Source organism: Hibiscus syriacus, unplaced genomic scaffold, assembly GCF_006381635.1.
Source record: "Hibiscus syriacus cultivar Baekdansim isolate YM2019G1 unplaced genomic scaffold, ASM638163v2 tig00110777_pilon, whole genome shotgun sequence".
NCBI lineage: Eukaryota > Viridiplantae > Streptophyta > Magnoliopsida > Malvales > Malvaceae > Hibiscus > Hibiscus syriacus.
The window spans coordinates 1,554,210-1,574,195 of record NW_024062858.1 but is presented as its reverse complement, the minus strand read 5'-3'; the positions used below and the strand labels follow the sequence as shown (position 1 = coordinate 1,574,195).

At 35.8% G+C, this 19,986-nt stretch overlaps 1 protein-coding gene across 2 annotated transcripts; it reads right to left on the bottom strand.

Annotated features, from left to right (window-relative positions):
- Positions 1-13,402: 13,402 nt before the first annotated feature.
- LOC120140037 (oligopeptide transporter 7-like) lies at positions 13,403-17,806 on the bottom strand. 2 transcript variants are annotated; one of them, XM_039155098.1, is made up of 8 exons: positions 17,664-17,806; positions 17,021-17,553; positions 16,836-16,933; positions 14,873-15,442; positions 14,533-14,788; positions 14,274-14,456; positions 13,571-14,191; positions 13,403-13,536 (listed from the first exon to the last, which is right to left on the bottom strand). In XM_039155098.1, the coding sequence occupies exons 1-7, from the start codon at positions 17,698-17,700 to the stop codon at positions 13,580-13,582; spliced, it is 2,289 nt and encodes a 762-aa protein (XP_039011029.1). In that variant the 5' UTR covers positions 17,701-17,806; the 3' UTR covers positions 13,403-13,536; positions 13,571-13,579. The 2 variants fall into 2 exon arrangements, with proteins under 2 accessions (XP_039011029.1, XP_039011028.1); XM_039155097.1 differs by having other exon boundaries at positions 13,403-14,191.
- Positions 17,807-19,986: the final 2,180 nt, after the last annotated feature.

Genomic DNA, 19,986 nt, shown 5'->3' with positions numbered 1-19,986 from the left:
AAACCATATATACTAGAGAAAATAACCTCAGTGATCGAAAATGCCTTATAATATACGATTTTAACCAACCATTTTTGGATTTGCTAAAATGACCAACAAAATCACAACGCGAACTCTAATTTTTTAACTCAGTTTCCAAATTCGCAATGCGAATATCTAGATTCGCAACGCGATTTTGAAAAATATGTTGCGATAGTTAAAATGTATTGCGAGAGTTTGAAAAACGTGTTGTTGCGATAGTGAAAAAGTGTTGCGATAGTGAAAAATCCAAAATAAGTTTACATTTTAACTATTCCAAATTCACGTAGAGTTTGAAACAATAAAGAATGTGTTGCGATAGTGTAAAAGATTCCCAAGCCATTTGTAAGATCTTAGTTTGAAACAATAAAGAATGTGTTGCGATAGTGTAAAAGATTCCCAAGTGTTTGCAATGCTCAATCCTACATAGTATTGGAAACACTATTGGGAATGGGTATTTAAGGCTTGGATTTCCCACTTTCTTGTTGAGTGGAAGAGAACAAGGGGGACTCTCGCGCACTGCCGCCATCGTCCCGTCCCGTCTTGGGTCGTGGTCGTGGTAATACGTGTCTTCGACACGTCCGCGTTGATACTATCTTTTTAGAGAAAATTCTTAAGAAATCGCAATGTGAACTTGGACTATCGCAACGAATTTGGACTAACGTAAATTTGGAATTGTATTATCGCGTTGCGATAGTCAGAATCGCGTTTCGATTTTGTATTATCGCGTTGTGATAGTCAGAATCGCATTGCGATTTACATATTCGCATTGCGATTTACATATTCGCATCGATTTTCTAAAATCGCAACACGAATTTGGAAAATCGCAATGCGATAGTCAAAATCGCGTTGCGAATCTGGAAACTGATTTGCGATACTGGAGATCGCGTTGCGATTTAGAGATCGCATTGCGATTTTGTTGGTCATTTTGGCAAATCGAACAAAAGTTGGTTAAAATCGTATATTATAAGACATTTTCGGTCACTGAGGTTATTTTCTCTATATACTATATATAATCTATATATACTATATAGTTTACATATGAACTATATATATAATATATAGTTTATTAATATAAACTATATAAATTATTTATATACTATATAGTATATACTATATATATATATATATAAACTATAGTTTATATTTATATATTATATAAATTCAAAGTATATATTATATAGTTGAATACATTAATGTATATATATACATATAATATTAATTCAACGGAGGGTAAATCTCATTTATAATGAGTTTCTTGAGTTATATGTATTTTATTCAAAAAAAATACACCTTGTGGTTTTTTTCTTCTTTTGTCTAAAGCAATACATCTTTAAATAGAAGTAGGTCAATTTCCAATGGGCTTTGATCATTTAAAAAAGAGAAAATCGCCTCAGTGACCAAAAAAAAGTTATAATATACGATTTTAACCAACTTTTTTTGGATTTGCCAAAATGACCAACAAAATCGCAACGCGATCCCCAGAATCGCAAATCAGTTTCCAAAATCGCAACGCGATTCTTGAAAATCGCAATGCGATAGTACAAATTCGCATTGCGTTTTGCCAAAATCGCAACGCGAATATGAAAATCGCAACGCGAACACATAAATCGCAACGCGTATCCGTAAATCGCAACGTGTATCCGTAAATCGCAACGCGTATGGGTAAATCGCAATGCGTATCCGTATATCGCAACGCGTATCCGTAAATCGCAACGATAATACATAAAATCGCAACGCGTATCCGTAAATCGCAACGCGATATTTAAAGCGCCATTATAATCGCTACGCGTATTTTATTTTCAAATTACAAAAAGAATATTAAGACAAAATCCCGTAATCGCAACTCATAACCTAAAACCTAAAATCACAACTCAGTCCCATCTCCATCTCTCACTCTCTACGGCGAAGAAATCCATCTCCGAAGATTTCCGTCCCCATCTCCGGCGAAATCCCTCACAACCATTCACGGTCAGAAATCCCTCACAATATTCAGAAATGGAAAATCAACCTCCGAGGGTTAGTTTTTTTAATTATTTTTATTTTGAAATGTTTGCATTATTGTAGGTTTTTCATATTGAAACTGATGATAAGTTTACTGGTCATTTCAATAATAGATTAACCATTTCACTTAGATTTCATTTCGAGTTACGATTCTGTCGTTGCGATTTTCATTTCGCGTTGCTATTCTCTCGTTCCGATTTTCAAGTTAGTATTTGTCTTTGTCTTTGTTCTGTCTTTTGGTTGAAGTAATGCAATCCATTCAAGTTTCAATTTGCAGAAGAGTCGCAACGAGATAAATGAAATCGCAACGAGAGAATGACTGTCGCAACGAGAGAAATGAAAAGCGCAACGAGAGAATCGCAACGCGAAATGAAAATCGCAACGAGAGAATCGCAACGCGAAACCAAAATCGCATTGCGATTTTCATTTCGCGTTGCGATTCTCTCGTTGCGATTTTCATTTCGCGTTGCGATTCTCTCGTTGCGATTGTCATCTCGCGTTGCGATTCTCTCGTTGCGATTTTCATTTCAACCAAAAGACAAAACAGTGTTGCAAATTTTAGTTTCAAGAATAAACTACTACTTTTTATGTTTATTGTTTTGGTATATCTTCACAGTGTAGTTTTTGGTATATCTAACTTGGTATTTTATTGTTTTTGTAGAAATTTTTTTCGGCTCAATTGACCTTGAGAAATAAAGTCAGCCTGGCCACTACAATTGCAAAGAAGCTTTCACCTGCTCAAAGACAATTGTTTGAGGAAACCTGCTTCGGGCCATGGCTGAGAGTACAGCATCCGGGTGGAGATGCTAATTTGACCCATTTGTGGCTTCAGACCATGACATCAAATCTACCCGACAGTATACAACGTGGTGAGGAAGAGATATGGTTTCATTTTCCACCAGCGTATACTTTTTGGGCGGAAGGAGTTCTGCTTAATCACTGGTCTACGATTCGGACACGATGATGTAGGCCGGTACACTCGTCATATCGCCCGCCCATCATGGTTATCCCGGGTTTTTCCGGATGAGTCAATGGAGAAGCCGAACCTACATGTCGACGACCTGAAGAAATTGTTTAATAAGAAAGCTGGTTTCACTCGGATGGATGACGTCGATGTTGTCCGAGTATGCCTTCTACTACTTGTGTATGCCGGCTTTTTAGGCAGAGAGGCCAGACAACCTATTCATCGGGAGCTAATAATATTGGTAGAGGACCTGAATGCATGGAATCTATTTCCGTGGGGTTCGTATATATGGAAAGCTACCTGGACTAAGTTGTCGTCTGCCTTTGATGACCGCAAAAGTTTGCGGGGCGATGGGTCCAAATACACTTTGTCAGGCTTTGTTTGGGCCTTTAAGGTAAGAATTTCTATATAATGTTTCTAAAATTATAATTAATTATTTAACAATTACTAATTTTGTTATTATATTGTTTGTAGATTTGGATATTCGAGGCTTTCCCCAGCATGCGTACATATGCAATAAAAACGTCAAATGATATTCCCAGGGCTATTTCCTGGAAGAGGAAAACTCTGTTGGATTGGGAAGACTTAATACCATATGCCACAATAAATAATGTAAGTTAACACAAATACTTTCATATAATATATAAACAAGTTATTAATAGTAGACGTTTAACTTTGTTTGAGTTTTTATATTTTAGGAGGCTAACATTCCATTACAAAGACTGACACCCACGGAGGAAGAGCTTGCCACTGATTGGTGGCAAGCTAGTCAGAATTTTTTTGATGGCACGGATGATGAGCAGCATCCACTTCCTCCAATTCGAGAGCCATCACCTCACCTAGAGCCATCACCCGATCGACCCGACTATACACCTCTAGAACGAGAGCCATCACCTATCCCGTCACATCATCGAGCCTCTTCTCCACCATCACCTCATGATAGGCGACCGGCAAAGATGCCACGACTCCTATCTCCCTGTTCTCCACCTCCACCTCAACGGGATGAGTCAAGGGAGTTACGTGATGAGGTCAATGCCTTGCGTGAGGAGATCGGTACTCTACGCGATAACGATGGTGCATGGCATGTGGAGGTGTCAACTTACGTGGTGAGGTTGCCGCTCTACGTGAGATGATAGTATCGTTGCAGAATGAGGTTCATACTCTACGCAACGAGGTAAGTTTAAGATTTTCCATATTTAACTTAATGATAAATTTACTCGTAATTTCACTTAGATTAGCCATTTCACTTAGATTGCTTAGTAATTTATTCGGTTGCTGCCAATTCTGCTAAACTGTGTATTCTTTAACACTGTGAAATAGTATTTGTCTTTGTTTTGTCTTTTGGTTGAAAGTAAATTTGTTCGGTTGCTGCCAATTCTGCTAAACTGTGTATTCTTTAACACTGTGAAATAGTATTTGTCTTTGTTTTGTCTTTTGGTTGAAAGTAAATTTGTTCGGTTGCTGCCAATTCTGCTAAACTGTGTATTCTATAACACTGTGAAATAGTATTTGTCTTTGTTTTGTCTTTTGGTTGAAAGTAAATTTGTTCGGTTGCTGCCAATTCTGCTAAACTGTGTATTCTTTAACACTGTGAAATAGTATTTGTCTTTGTTTTGTCTTTGTTTTGTCTTTTGGTTGAAAGTAAATTTGTTCGGTTGCTGCCAATTCTGCTAAACTGTGTATTCTATAACACTGTGAAATAGTATTTGTCTTTGTTTTGTCTTTTGGTTGAAAGTAAATTTGTTCGGTTGCTGCCAATTCTGCTAAACTGTGTATTCTTTAACACTGTGAAATAGTATTTGTCTTTGTTTTGTCTTTTGGTTGAAAGTAAATTTATCCATTCAAGTTTCAATTTGCAGAAGAAGAAATAGTTTACTTTCGCAACACGAAACTTAAAATCGCAACGCGAAACCAAAATCGCAACGCGAAATGAAAATCGCAACGACAGAATCGCAACGCGAAACCAAAATCGCAACGACAAGATCGCAACGCGAAACCAAAATCGCATTGCGATTTTCATTTCGCGTTGCGATTCTTTCGTTGCGATTTTCATTTCGCATTGCGATTCTGTCGTTGCGATTTTCATTTTGCGTTGCGATTTTGGTTTCGCGTTGCGATTTTAAGTTTCGTGTTGCGAAAGTAAACTATTTCTTCTTCTGCAATTGAAACTTGAATGGATAAATTTACTTTCAACCAAAGACAAAACAAAGACAAATACTAACTTCAGGGTATTAGTTTGAAACATATTTTTCTTTGTTATCTGATGCATTTTGTGAACTATGATAGAATAATGACTTGGGTGAATACAATGCAAGTTTGAAACATATTTGTCTTTGTTTTCACTGTTTAAATATCATGTCTGTTTATTTACTGATTTTTGTATTTAATTATTTAGCGGCCCGATAGAGTGGATGCTTTACGTCGGGTTATGCTTGCACGACGGAGTTCACGCATCAGACAGCGTGCACGTGCTATTAATCTCCGTACACCCCAATAGTGCGAAGACACCGCAAGAAGAAGCCCGACTCGCCTGTCATCCCTCAAGAGTCCACTCTTATCGTTGAAGAGGCCCCCCCTATCATTCCTCGAGAGTCCCCTCCCACCGTTCAAGAGGCCACTGTCATCATTGAAGAGGTCCCTCCCACCATTCAAGAGCCCGATTCACATGGCGTCATATGTAGGCTTCTTGAGAAACCCTCTGACGTGCCGGACATGATGATTCAAGTTGGCTCTTGTATGAGTTACCGGCCAGTACCATACCGGTATCTGAAGAGGAGAGGGAACAACTACCGGACACAATTCTGGATAACACCCTTTGGGCTAAGACCGCTGTTGATTTTTATCTACATGAGCGGAGCCAGGGGTGTTTCACTGACATATGCAAGCTCACCGATGATATCTATTTGTTGCTTGATCGGTCTTGGTGGGGCGTATTATTAGGGTCGAAGACAATGGCTATTTCGATGGGGGGTAAGTTATATTTTTCTTATATTTCAATTTGATTAATTTTTTTTTAAATTTATGTAAGTCACTAATATATGTCTTTTTTGTAAAACAGCATATCGATGCGTGGGTGACACGTCTTCTAATAATAAGAAAACTTAAGAAAAATAAAAATATACGATATACAATTATGCCGACGTCTTTTCACGCCGTTCACTTGAAGAATGCACGAAATGAATCATTTGATTTGGGCAATGGACAAGCTAAACTTTATCCTGCATGGTGGGAGGTCGATAAGGTTAGTATTTATTTTAGATTGAGTTTAAAGGTTTTATGAAATAAGTGCGCAAATGAATGAATTATTACTTATGATTGCAGGTGTTTATCCCTGTTTTGGAACGTAACATTGGATTCTCGTCGAGCTTCAGCTCCCATCCCTTAAGACAATAGTGTATGACAGCATGATAAATTACATATCATTGGCTGATTTAAGAGATGTTATTAAGGGATGGAGCTCTCATTTGGCTAAATTCTTGGATGCGATCAATTATTGGACTCGTTCTGGAAACAAGAAGCCAAAGAAGCTCAATATTACAGTTATTAGAGACGAGACCGCGCCACAACAAACGAGCGGAGCCAGAGGAGATTGTGGTCCTCTCGTATGCTTGGCGTGGAGCGTTTGACGACGGGAAGCATCAAGTATCTACCTCCCACCGATAGAGATAAAGCTGCAGTAGGCTTGTGGTTTCGGCATTATATGGCTAAATCGATATATACGAGACGCTGCCTACATGCATCCGCGTTATAAAAATGTCCATAAACAATTGGTAAGTTTATATACTTTTGGTTTGAAAATGTTTGGTTAAGTACCTAGAATTCAATAATTTGCTGTTTGTAGGTTTTAGATGTGTAGAAAGTGTTGTTTGAACAATGTTTGGTTTCTGCAGGTTAATCTCAGAAGTGAACTGCGTGAAAATGATGTCGAGCTGCAAAGTTGATTCAATAGTTTAATTGATTGTTTTTGATTGTTTAATTGATTTGTAAAAGTTGATTCAATAGTAGATGATCGGAAATAAGAATTATTGCTTATTTTTTGATTGTTTAATTGATTTGTAAAGATGATTTGTAAAAGTTGATTTGTGTAATTGATGCGAATATAATTCTTATTTGTGCTTGTTTAATTGATTGAAATGTAATGGTTGATTTTGTTGATTTCAATCTGCATTATGTTGAAGGCAAAATTGACTATCGCAATGCGAAATGAAAATCGCAATGCGAAATGAAAATCGCAACGAGAGAATCGCAATGCGAAATGAAATCGCAATGCGGAAATGAAATCGCAATGGGAGAATCGCAATGCGATTTTAATTTCGCATTGCGATTATCTCGTTGCGATTTTCATTTCGCATTGCGATTTTCATTTCGCATTGCGATTCTCTCGTTGCGATTTTCATTTCGCATTGCGATTCTCTCGTTGCGATTTTCATTTCCGCATTGCGAAATGTAATGGTTGATTTTGTTGATTTCAATCTGCATTATGTTGAAGGCAAAATTGACTATCGCAATGCGAAATGAAAATCGCAATGCGAAATGAAAATCGCAACGAGAGAATCGCAATGCGAAATGAAAATCGCAATGCGGAAATGAAAATCGCAACGAGAGAATCGCAATGCGATTTTCATTTCGCATTGCGATTCTCTCGTTGCGATTGTAATTTCCGTGTTGCGATAGTCAAATGCATGCCTAATAGTGATAACAACTGAATAACAAGAGTTGGTTAAGTCAAAATGGTTGGCCTGAGTCATTAATTCAACTGAAAATGTTAAAAGTTCACACATAAAATCCACATAATACAACGTTTGCATTTAAAAATCACCTAAGTTAACAGTCCCAAAAGGTGAAGCCAATTGTGATTGGGATTTTAAAGATGGTTGCCTTTTGCTTGACACCATATGAGCTTTGGATTTTGATGAGGATCCATATTTTGGTAGAGGAAAAGATGATTTTGATGGCACTGGTGATCCACATGTCAACCTTGTATGACCACTTTCCTTGCACCGACTACATGTCGATCTCTTCTTCTCTTCACCCTTAGACGGTATACGATCGTGACTTTTTGGTCGGCCAGGTAGCCTTCTGTCCATGGCTGGTGGCAAAACTGTTTGTAAGTCATCTGGTATGTCCCACTCAGAAGGATGTGGAATAGGGTAGACAATCTCGGCATAAGTCTGTCGATAAACTTCTGTAGTGTAGCAATCCATAGCGTATGTGCTTGAATCATCTTGGTTTAAATGAAGAGCAACTTTTATAACATGGCCACACGGATAACCAGATGTTTGCCATTTCATACAACTACACGTCTTTGCATTTAGATCGACTAGCCCATTTAAGTTATTATCCAGTACTTGAAACAAAGTGTTTGAACATGGTTCAACTCTCCATGACGTTGACTTCACAACACGTTTCGTTATCTTTTTTTCAGTCCATGGTGTAACACGATGTTCCAATGTTCCTGTAAATTTAAATAACAATACTTAGTAAAATATATAAATATGATAAGTTACGAATTCAAAGAAATAATACCTGCATGGTTTCTTTTCTTGTAGTACCACTGTTGAATAGAGGCTCGAAAAAACTCCATTAACATAGTAATGGGTAATTTCCGGGAATGACGACTTAGAGCGTTGATTGATTCTGCACTATTAGACGTCATGAAACCATATCTTGCTCCAAGTTGATGTACTCTTGACCATCTTTCAAACCCGACATCTTCTAGTGTTTGAGCACACTGAGGCAAAACACGTCTTAAACAATTTATATGCTTATTGAAATCCACTTCCCGATAAGCTTTTACAGCCTTCCAGTATGTCCATTTGTGCTTTTTTATACCAGCAGACCTTGATTTTAGATTTCTATACAAATGAACACCACAAAGTCCATGAAAAGCATCTGGGAAACACCTTCTAACAGCGTTGTCAATTGAGTTTGCCCTATCGGATATGATTGTCAGATTGCTAATAGGACCTATGCAATCCCTAAGATGCCCCATAAACCATGTCCATGAATCAGAGGTTTCAGATTTGCCAACCCCGTAAGCTATTGGCAATATCCCATTGTTAGCATCCATGGCTACTGCTAATAAGTTTACTCCAAGGTATCGACCTTTCAAATGTGCTCCGTCAACTATAATAACTGGGCGCATGCAAGTAATAAACGAACGAATCTACAAAATAATATACACAAGAATATAATCATTTAAATGTGAAATGCATGTAACTAACAAAAATGAGTCAACAAAATTATATTGATTTACTAACCGTAGCACCAATGGCGATAAACAACAACTCAAAGCGTCCATCTCTATCTGTTTTGATATGAGTTACCGACCCAGGATTTTTCAGCTTTAAATTGTGACAATAAGCCGGCAGTTGGGCAAACGATGCTTCTGGCGACCCCCTCAACAATTCCAAGGCATAACATTTGGCTCTCCAAGCTTGAGAATATGATATACTAATCTTGAACCGAGCATTCATGTCAGTCATAATTTCATGTCCCCGATATACCCTGCCATTCAAAAACATTAACTCAGCCAGAAAACCACCCAACACCTTTTTGTTTGCCTGTCTATGGTGAGGAAAAACTTGGGTTCTTGAACATGTATGTTTATCAATAAAAGTCCTAACTTGAAACATTTTGCAATCTTTTATTCTCTTTGCAATCATACGCCACGTACAGTTTTTGTCAATCATACACCTTGTTTCGAAACGATCTTTGCTTGATTTGTTAACTTTTAGTTGATAGCCATCTTCCACACATTTCGTATACAAAGCTATCTTCAAGTCTTCCTTTGTATCAAAACAATCATCTTTCTTGACACGAATAACTTTTGTGTAACAATCAACTGCTTTCTTTGCCAACTCTTCTTCCGGTAACTGAAGTAATTCTGGCATATTCCAGTTATACTCCCGTGGCATTTTCTTTTCTTCGGGGACTTTTTCTTCTTCTTTTTCTTCTTCAGGATTATATGAATTACAGAATGGATGTTCAACATGTTCATTCACAGTCGTAACTTCCTCCTCATTATCATCAACACATCTTCCTCGGCAACGGGTTTCATCATCAAATTCGGGTATTGACCAATATGAAAATCATTACACACATGGTCTGTTTCTTCTTCTGAAACATCATCAAAATCCGTGTATTGACCAATATCAAAGTCTGGATATTGACCAAGACCAAATTTCGAATACTGACTAGTACTCACAATTTTTTCTGTTGGCTCATCATCGTCTAACTGGTCAATACGAAAACCGGAATTTGGTGCTGAAGTTGATTGGGATTTGGATTAGAGAAAGGTTGTGGGTTTTGAGAAAAACTTAGTTGATTACTACCCGCTACTGACCCAACAATACTACTTCTAGGTTCAACAACATACAATGTAACATCATCTTGTGAAACACTAATGTAAGCAATGAATCGTTCAACATCTTCATTGTCGGTTAACAAATAAACTTTACCATTTCTCTGATAAGATAGCCTAAATCCACTTAGGGGCTCTAAATTCAATTTATTTGAAACACGTAGCATTAGAGTTTCATAAGTTAACTTTTGTAAAGACAATTTTAGTTGAAGATTCATGGGTAAAGGCATATATTGTAAAACACCATGAACATTATCCCATGACCCTCCAAAACACAAATCTATCCAAACATGATCAACATTAGATGATTTCATGGTTGTAAATTAATTTACTAAACAGACGAGCTGCGAAACTAAAACCTGTTGCCGGATTGGGAAGGATGTCGTTGGATATAGGAACGGATGTCGCCGGAGAGAGTGATAGATGGAGATGGAATGAGTTGCGATTTAGGGATTTAGTTTATGATTTCAGTGTTATATACCCAAAATTTCAGTGTTGTGATTTACAGATTCTCGTTGCGATTTACGGATTATCGTTGCGATTTACAGATTCTCGTTGCGATTTACGGATTATCGTTGCGATTTACAGATTCTCGTTGCGATTTACGGATACGCGTTGCGATATACGGATACGCGTTGCGATATACGGATACGCATTGCGATTTACCCATACGCGTTGCGATTTACGGATACGCGTTGCGATTTACGGATACGCGTTGCGATTTATGTGTTCGCGTTGTGATTTTCATATTCGCGTTGCGATTTTGGAAAATGATTTGCGATTCTGGGGATCGCGTTGCGATTTTTATTTCGCGTTGCGATTTTGTTGGTCATTTTGGCAAATCCAAAAAAAGTTGGTTAAAATCGTATATTATAACTTTTTTTTGGTCACTGAGGCGATTTTCTCTTTAAAAAATCAGATTTATTTTAGGTTAGTTTTTAGAATTTCATATTCAATTTTATTTATTTTATTATGTTTTCATAATTTAATTATTTTGTTTTCTTTATTTTTTCCACCAGAATTTTGATGCTAATTTAGCTGCTTCAAGGAGTGAACGATTAAATGTTGACTTTTACATTAGTTTGCTCCTTGTTCCTCGTACTGGAGAATTTGACTTTGATATTTTGGAGTATTCGAAAAATCAAAGTATTTTTTATTTGGTACTTTCTCGCAAGGCGAGAGATATATTAGCTATTCAAATTACTTCAGTTGCATCTGAATCGTCATTTAGTATGGGGGATGAATTTTGAATAAGTTGAAAGTTAAACTCTTACCTAAAAATGTTGAGATTTTTGTAACAACCCGTAATTGGTTGTATGGTTTTGAGCTGGAGGAAAGGGATGAAGATTAACTAATTGTAGTTAATGATTCTGCTCTGTAAAGGTAAATAATTTATTTTATTTTTAATTTGAATTTCATTAATATTTTGAATTGCTTATTAATGATTTTATTTTTAATTTTGTAAGGTGTTTTATAGTAAGTTAAAACATTGGATTTAGTTTGTAAATGATTATGTCTTGTTTATTCCTTTAAAATTATTTTTTTATGTTTATTAAATTAATTTTTCAAATTGTTTATTAATGCTTTTGTTTTTTTTTGTAAGATGCCTTACAAGTTACTACAAGCATCATGCTAAATTCTTCTTAAATGATTATGTCATGATTCTGTTTGATATTGTTTAATTTAGAAATGTTTGTTGAATGCTTAATTATGTAAGAATTTGGTAAATTCAGAAACATTTGACACTATTGACCATAATATTCCATTTGACTTTATCACTGACTGGATGTTTATTGAATGCATAAATGTTGAATGCTGAATTGATGCAATGTTTGTTGTTGCCTTGTAAATTATTGTTGGTATAACTGAAATAAATTGTTGTAACTTGTAAAAAAATTCTAAATAGTTGTTCATGTTAAATTATGTTGGTGACATTTTGGCTTTTAAAACTGAAAAGTTACCCGTAATTTAATAATGTTAGCAACATTTAGATTTTTTGAGATAAAAGCTTGATGAAAAAAATTTCTGATAGCAAAGTAAGACTTTTAGCCTTATAAAACTTTTGTTATAAGATCCGAGAGCTTAAATTTTAATACATTTATTTTGTTCATTTTATTGTAATTTTATTATATTGAATTGTTATAAGTTTTATATTATTCAAATTTTCAATCTCATCTTATTCATATTTTTAATATCAAGTAAATTCATCTTTTATATTATCTTGTATATATATGTTCAAATTTTAAGATAAATTATCTTTACATTATTAATTAATTATTACATAAAACATAAATTAAACTAATAAATATTTAAATTAATTAGTTAATTCATCATATTCAATAAATAAATTGTTTTAACTTTTAATGATTATAATTAATTTAATTATTCATATTCAATTCCAATAAATTATTTTAAGTTGTAATGATTATAATTAATTTAATTAATCATGTTCAATAAATAAATTACTTAATAAAATTAATTTAATGATTATATTTAAGATTTATAATATAAGAATCATAATTAATATAGTAAGTAAATTTATTAATTTAATTATCATAATTAATAATTTATTATAACATTTAAAAATTAATCATATTATTTTACTTCATCAAAATCTTATAATTTCATCAATGGTAATTTATAAGTCAGGTAAATATCAAATCAGTTCAATAATAAGTCGAATTTACAGGTTGAGTCAATTACATGTCAAGTTGAAAATGGGTCTGATAATGTTATTTATTGGGTTAATCTCAGGTTCGAGTTCATATCAATTGGATGCAGGTCGGGTTCGGATCCACAATTTTCAGGTACAACTCAGGGTCAGGTTAACACCAGTTCTGACTCGAATCGGTTTCGGATTACCACTGCTCAAATTACAAACAGTTTTAACTCAAGTAGTTTTTAGTTAGTTTTACGGGCCGAGTGAACTTTTTACATCCCTATGAGCAACTTGTTTGAGCCCACATTTCCAGGAAAGATTTAGCAACTAAATGGCTATCGAAATTGAGAATCCTGAATGTAAGAATAAAAGCATTTTTTATTACAATTTGCATCCAGTTCTATTTCACACCAAGCATAGAACAATATGCTCAAATCTATACAAGAGCAGTTGAAAGTTTAAATCCAATTCCTTCTCGAAACCAATATATATACAGCTGCAGTCATCTGCAATTTCCTTCTTAACCAACGTATACATTTTCAAGATTTAAAGAGCTTTAAACTGTACAGTCCTAGGTGAAGAGTGGGCAGCCTTCAACCTTAATACCTTCGGCTGTTGGACAGCTAGCCAGTGGGCATCCATCCAGATCATTTCCCCACCAATGTAAACTAATATTTTGTAATCCCAAGCACAGGTATAGCAGCACGCCCATAAAAGCAAGGCCAGCATCCAGTGCCCCGGAAAGAACATAATTGTATCGTTGCCATAAATCCGGTCGATACCTATACACAACGAAGCCCGAGAGGAAGCCGACAATGATCCAGGTAGTATAGTTGACTGCTGTAGCTGGTGGCATATTGCCTGTTGCAGCTATCAGGACTGGCATGTTAATGAGCTTGATCCATTCTTGACTAGGGAAGGCCTTGGAGGCGAACCAGACAAGAACAGGAGCTATTGCTCCTGCAAGGAAGAACCAATTGACAGCTTCGTAAACTCCCAAGTCTCCGAAAATTCTGCGAGGTGCTACTAAGCCCCAGATGACAGAAGCATCATAAAACACAGTATCACTCGGACATGTCCACACGCTATTGGAGGCGGTCGTGTTGCAAATGTCGGGAATGGTCTCCATCAGCCACCAGGCAGTTCCCAGGTACACAAAGCAAGCAATGAGGGTTCCGACGATCTAAGACAAAGAGGGAGGAACTGTAAAGTTAGTGCGGGAAAAAACACATTCTGCAGAAGGGGAAAAATACTTTTGCTGAGACCTGTGCCATGAACATTGTTCTAGGTGGAATTTTCATATAGTGACCAAGCTTGAAGTCTTGCAGGAAGGCAATAGCCTGTGTCATGCTTATATACCCATACACCTTGAAGCACATATTAGCCACCGGATATCCCGGATATATATACCCAATTATATATTCGGTGATGATGTTCAAACCTGGTGTCTGCAACATAAATTTATCAGTGATGCGAAGTTAAATATGTTGAGTGATTCTAGCAGAATAAGAAACGATGGAATACCTGGTTCGTAATGGCGGTAATAATGCCGATGGGAAGTGTGAATACAATGGCAATGCCACATGCTAATAGAACTCCCCACCATGGAAGCTGAAGTTGATCATTGTAATACTCGCAGGCGAATACGGTGGCTGCAATGTTTACTAAAAGGATGCACACAAACCACCACTCGGGGACTTGCTTGTACTTGCTCATGAGTTTGGTATGAATGTCCATCTTCTTCTCCTGGAAACTAGCTTTGCTTTGCTCCCATATTTCTCTGCATTTTTGACAGCAAATACAACCTTGAGCAAGCCTAATTCGCATTTGGTGTACAAATCAACTGATTATAAAATCGATTTACCTCCCATGGAATAGGGCAACATGAACAATGGTAGCAGTGAGTGAAGCGAAGCCAACCCCATAAGTCATTGCAAAAAATGTGCTAAGGTAAAGAGGTCCTTGTCGGTCATAAGCTGCAACATCGAGGTGAAAACCGGAATCAATGATAGATGTGATGTTGTATTCTTGGCCTGTGGAAGTGAAGAGAGAATTGGAGAAAACAGGGAAGGTTTTGGCCGAGTAGACATTAAGCCAGTAGGACATGGGTGTCAAAACATACATGACGAAGATAAAACCAGCAGCAACATTTGCAGTGGCAAACCAAGGGCTTGCAAGGGGACTACCAAGATAAGAGGAGATGGATGACCAGTCCAAACCAACAGCACCAATTCCAAGACCGTAAAGGCCGGAACCGAGTTGTTGGGCAAGCACAGATTTGGGAAATATCCAACATATCCAAGACAGGGAAGTTAGCATTTGAAAGAGGTAGCCGGGGAAGACATAGTATGCAAAACTGCAAATGAAGGCAATTAGGAAGAATTGGGTTCTGGTTACACCACCCTTGGCCCTCTCTTCTTTCTCGTGAAGAGCCCTGTCATGATCAAATGTAGATGTTGATACATTTTTTTTCATGGAGGACAAATGAGTATTACCGTCTTTGAAAGCACGTTTTGTTGGCAGTTACAAATTGAAAAATATTTTTTTTGAGTGGGCATATATATATATATATAGTAATCATATAAAATATTTTATACGAATTAGACACATAAAATTTCAGGGTGAATACAACCATTAAAATAAGTAATTATTCAAAGAAAATTCAGATTTCAGATGGGCATATGCTTCTCCTGAATCCGTAATGGATCCTCCACTGCTTGTAGGGCAGTTTTTTTTGCCTACATGACGACAATACAAGCATATGTTGGGTTGAAATGAAAGAAAAAAAAACCAAAAATATGAAAAATAAATTATACGAACTTTGTCTAGAAAAACAAACATGATACTTGTTGGTTGTTGCACAAGGGTCAAATTAGGCAGTGAAATGCAGTATTAGTTATATGTTCAATCATTTAATAAATGCATGTTTAAAAGATTATATTTAAATACTTGAAAAACTCATATACCTAAATAATGTGAGATTTAAAAGGATCATGAGAGTTTTCAATTATTTAAATATATAGTTTTAAATATACATTTATTTAGTAAATGCAAATAAGGCTACCATATGCTCGTCGTCATCCAATCTAACTCATGTTCGTGTAAATATGTCGTCGATATACACCGCACATATTTATTCTTTTTGAACAAAATTTATATTTTCTCTTATTTTTTATTCTTATTTTTTTCATTTCATTATAAATTTAAAAGTCCTTATCAATTTCTATCACATCAATAAAAGATGAATCTTACAAAAAAAAGTACCTTCTAAAATATGCATCTTACAAAAAGTACTCTCGACTTACATGACATAAAATAATATCGACTCAAATAATTATAAAAATAGATGTTAGAATAAGTTTTAATTTTTAAATAAGTGATTTTTTTTAAAAAAAAAGACCTATCAATCTATCTACTAGTTGGGCGGCTGGGTTTCAGTGCTCAACTCAGATGTTACGTGAGAGAGGTATTGGTCCTAATTGAATGCAAAACAACAAGAGGGATATGCCTTGACAGCTCTTCAAAAGAGTTTCAAACAAAATTTGATGTTAGAAATAAATTTTTAAAATTTTAAGAAATGATGAATTTATAAAATTTTAAAGAATGAAAACATATTTTTAATAAAAAATAAATAATTTTTTTTAAATATATGATAATCTTAAATTTTCAGAAGATGATGATTACTCTTACACTCCCTTATATCTATCCTTGACGCTAAGGTTTCCCGGCGGAACACTCAAGCTAAGCATGACTATTCGTGGGAATACCCGGCTACACGCAAAGAAGAACATTAAATCAGCAAGCAATACAAATCATGATAGAATTACCTAAAGAGAGAAACTTGAACAAGATTTGCAGGCCACCACATGGCTGCTGGTTCCACTAGGTACCTTCTGAATATACCAGCCCATCCGAACCCCAGCACCTAACATTCAAACCCCACCAAAAATACTCTAAAACCAAAACAAATCCAAATTAACCCAAAGCACTGAAATAAACAAACAAAACTGACCTGAGTCGTTAAGATGACAATCAAAGATACAAAGAAAGTGATATGCTGCTTGTAAAACACCTTAACAACAGTCACAACATGGATGGCATAAACGCTTCCAGCTCCCGAGTTGGCAAAGATTGTAATAAGCACATGTTCTTTGACATTGAATGGCCCTGGATTCAAGCTGAATTCCCATCGACTTCCTTTGAAGAAAACACGGTCTGTGATCTTGGCAGCCATCAATTTGCCGAGTGGAACCACGGCTATCTGTGCCGAGATGGCCGTGATTGTCAAGGGTTCAGTGCGGTACCAGAAGAACTGGTTAAGAAACGATAAGAGAACACATGAAATGGTGCCTAACACCCACATTCTAAACGTCAGGACAGGTAGAGAAGGCTCATCTGTGGTTGGTACGGTTAAGGCCACTTGTCTGACGGGTGAATTCTCCTCCTCTTCTTGTTGTTGTTGTTGCAGTTGTTTGATTTTTGCTTCAGATTTTGATGCCAAGGCCTCTGAAGAAGATGAATTGCTAACATCTTCATCCTTAGATACTGCACAGAGACATAGAAACAGGCACACAGAAGGAAAATGCTTCAAAACAGGATCAAATACATCAAGTTTTATTTCGTTTTACACATTGAAAAATAGACAAGAGACTCACTTAAAGGAGCTTTTATCTCATCCCTGGATTCTTCCATGGCTTTCGTTCTGGTCCTTTTCGACTTCAGCAAAGACCAGAAAACAGATGGATTCTAACTTAATGATTATAGCATTTTTTAAAGCAGAAATAACAGCTTTTAAAAGCAAACAGAACCGGTATATCTGTTTGTCTTAAAAGAGTATCTGATTCCGAGATTCAATCAGAAACAAGAATACTGTCTTGTCCTGACATACATTTTACATACTGGTGGATTCAAGTTGGAATTAATGAATAATTTGTGGGGGAAAATCTACCGGTAGAAATATCATTAACTGAGCCAGCGTTTGCGTGGACCAAACCATGAAAAGCTTTTCTTTCATTGAATAGCTGGACACCTTGTTTTATTATTTTGTTTCCAAATTAGAACCCACATGACTTGTCCACATGATATTTTTATATTTGCAAGCAACCGCTTTTTTTTTATGATGAAAATGTACTCAAAAAGGAACAAATGATTTGGATGAAATGGAGAAAAAGAAAATGTACTCAAACGATGATGAGCCATGAAGAAGAGAAAATGATATCCTTAAGAGGCACTATTAAGGTTGAACCTGGTAAATATGAAAAAATTGTTGTGATGAAGGTTGAAAAAAATATTGATATGAGGTATTGAAAAAAATTATTTTTTCAGTTAGGATGGAATGAATAGTGTATGAGAGAAGTTGACCGGAATACTTAGCGTCTTTTGAAAGTCGACCGGAAGAAATGGCATCTTCGAGAATTCCTCCAAAGGAAGAAACACTCGATCTTCTTCTCATCGAAAACTCAAGTGAAAAGAGGGTTGATTTACCGGAAAAAGTAATTCAACGAAGAAAAAAAAAACCAAGGCGGAGGCAGAGTCTCGGGCCATGTTTAAGATGGCTAAAACCGGCGACTGCAACAAAGGGTTGTATTGCCATTTGCCACAACAACAAAAAATAGAGTCAGAGCTTGTTGGCGGAGATAAAAAGCTTGAAGAGTCGAGTGCTCCGATTGGTTTCCTGAAGACGTCAGATGCTCCGGTTGGCTTCCCCATGTACTATTCATTTCACCGTACTTAAAAAAATATTTTTTTCGATACTCGTATAAATTTTCTTTCCAAACCATTATCACAACACTTTTGCCTGATAAATATAGAAGACCCTAAAGTTCATTGTAACGAGAAAGAACTTTGACGTTCAGAAGATGAAGATAAGTAATCTTGAGAAGCAAATTACTTTCATGATATTAGAGGCAAATATGCATCAATATGTAGTAAAGACCCGATATCTAATTCAAAAAAATCAAATATTTAAATTTTCGAATTAGATATCTAGATATCCATATTTGAACATAAAATTTAATTGAACAAAAAATTCAGATTTAAAATCTACATTTTATGACTTTATACAATATGTTCTTTTTTTTTTATTTTAAGATACAAAACTAGATTTAAAATTTAATTTTTAAAATTAAGATACAAAACTAGAAGACATAAAGGACATGGGTGTCCATGAGATGATAAGAACTACTAACAAATAATAATAATAATTCTTTCATCTATCACTCAAATTCGTACCCACTAATAATAATAGATGATAAAATTTGAAAAGGAAAAAAAATGGTAGTTTGGTAATTAGCGACAGTGTCCCATAACCCATGACAAATTGTCAATCTGATGAACAATGGATGGAAGCCTCCTACATATTTTGTCCGTCTTTTAATCGGAAAAAGTGAAAAACCTACCAAACTCCCACGCACAACTTCACAGTCGAGAATCAAAGAACTGAGGATTGAGAACTGTAATCAAATTATCAACACGGAAAAGCAGGAGCTCTGTCCAGGTTCGGACAACACTCAATAAAAACGTAACAAAGAAAACATTTTTTCCATGATCCCTTTCCGTGTTCTTTCTATCATTCTCTCTTTTGATCGTTGCATCGCCATCACTAATTCTCTAACAATAACGGGTCTTTCTTCAGCTTTCTTCCGATAACTGGGTTTCTTTTGCTCTTGTTAGTGTTGATCTTTTCGTACGATTCTCTTTCTTCAGCTATTTTTCAATTGCAGGGTTTAACATCTTTTACTTATTGAATCTAAGCTTTTCTTTGGTTGTTGGTTTTCATAATTTCCGTTGATTATCCATTTCTTTGTTGTATCAAAATCTAGTTCCTGATTACTGGATTTTTAGCTTTTAGCTGTTTCTCGAACGGCTGCTGTCTTTAAACAGTCTCATTAGGTACACTATTGGAATAAAGGTTGTTATATAATGGTAACAACGTCATTCGACACAGTTATTGACGACTGCGATACTCATAATGACAAC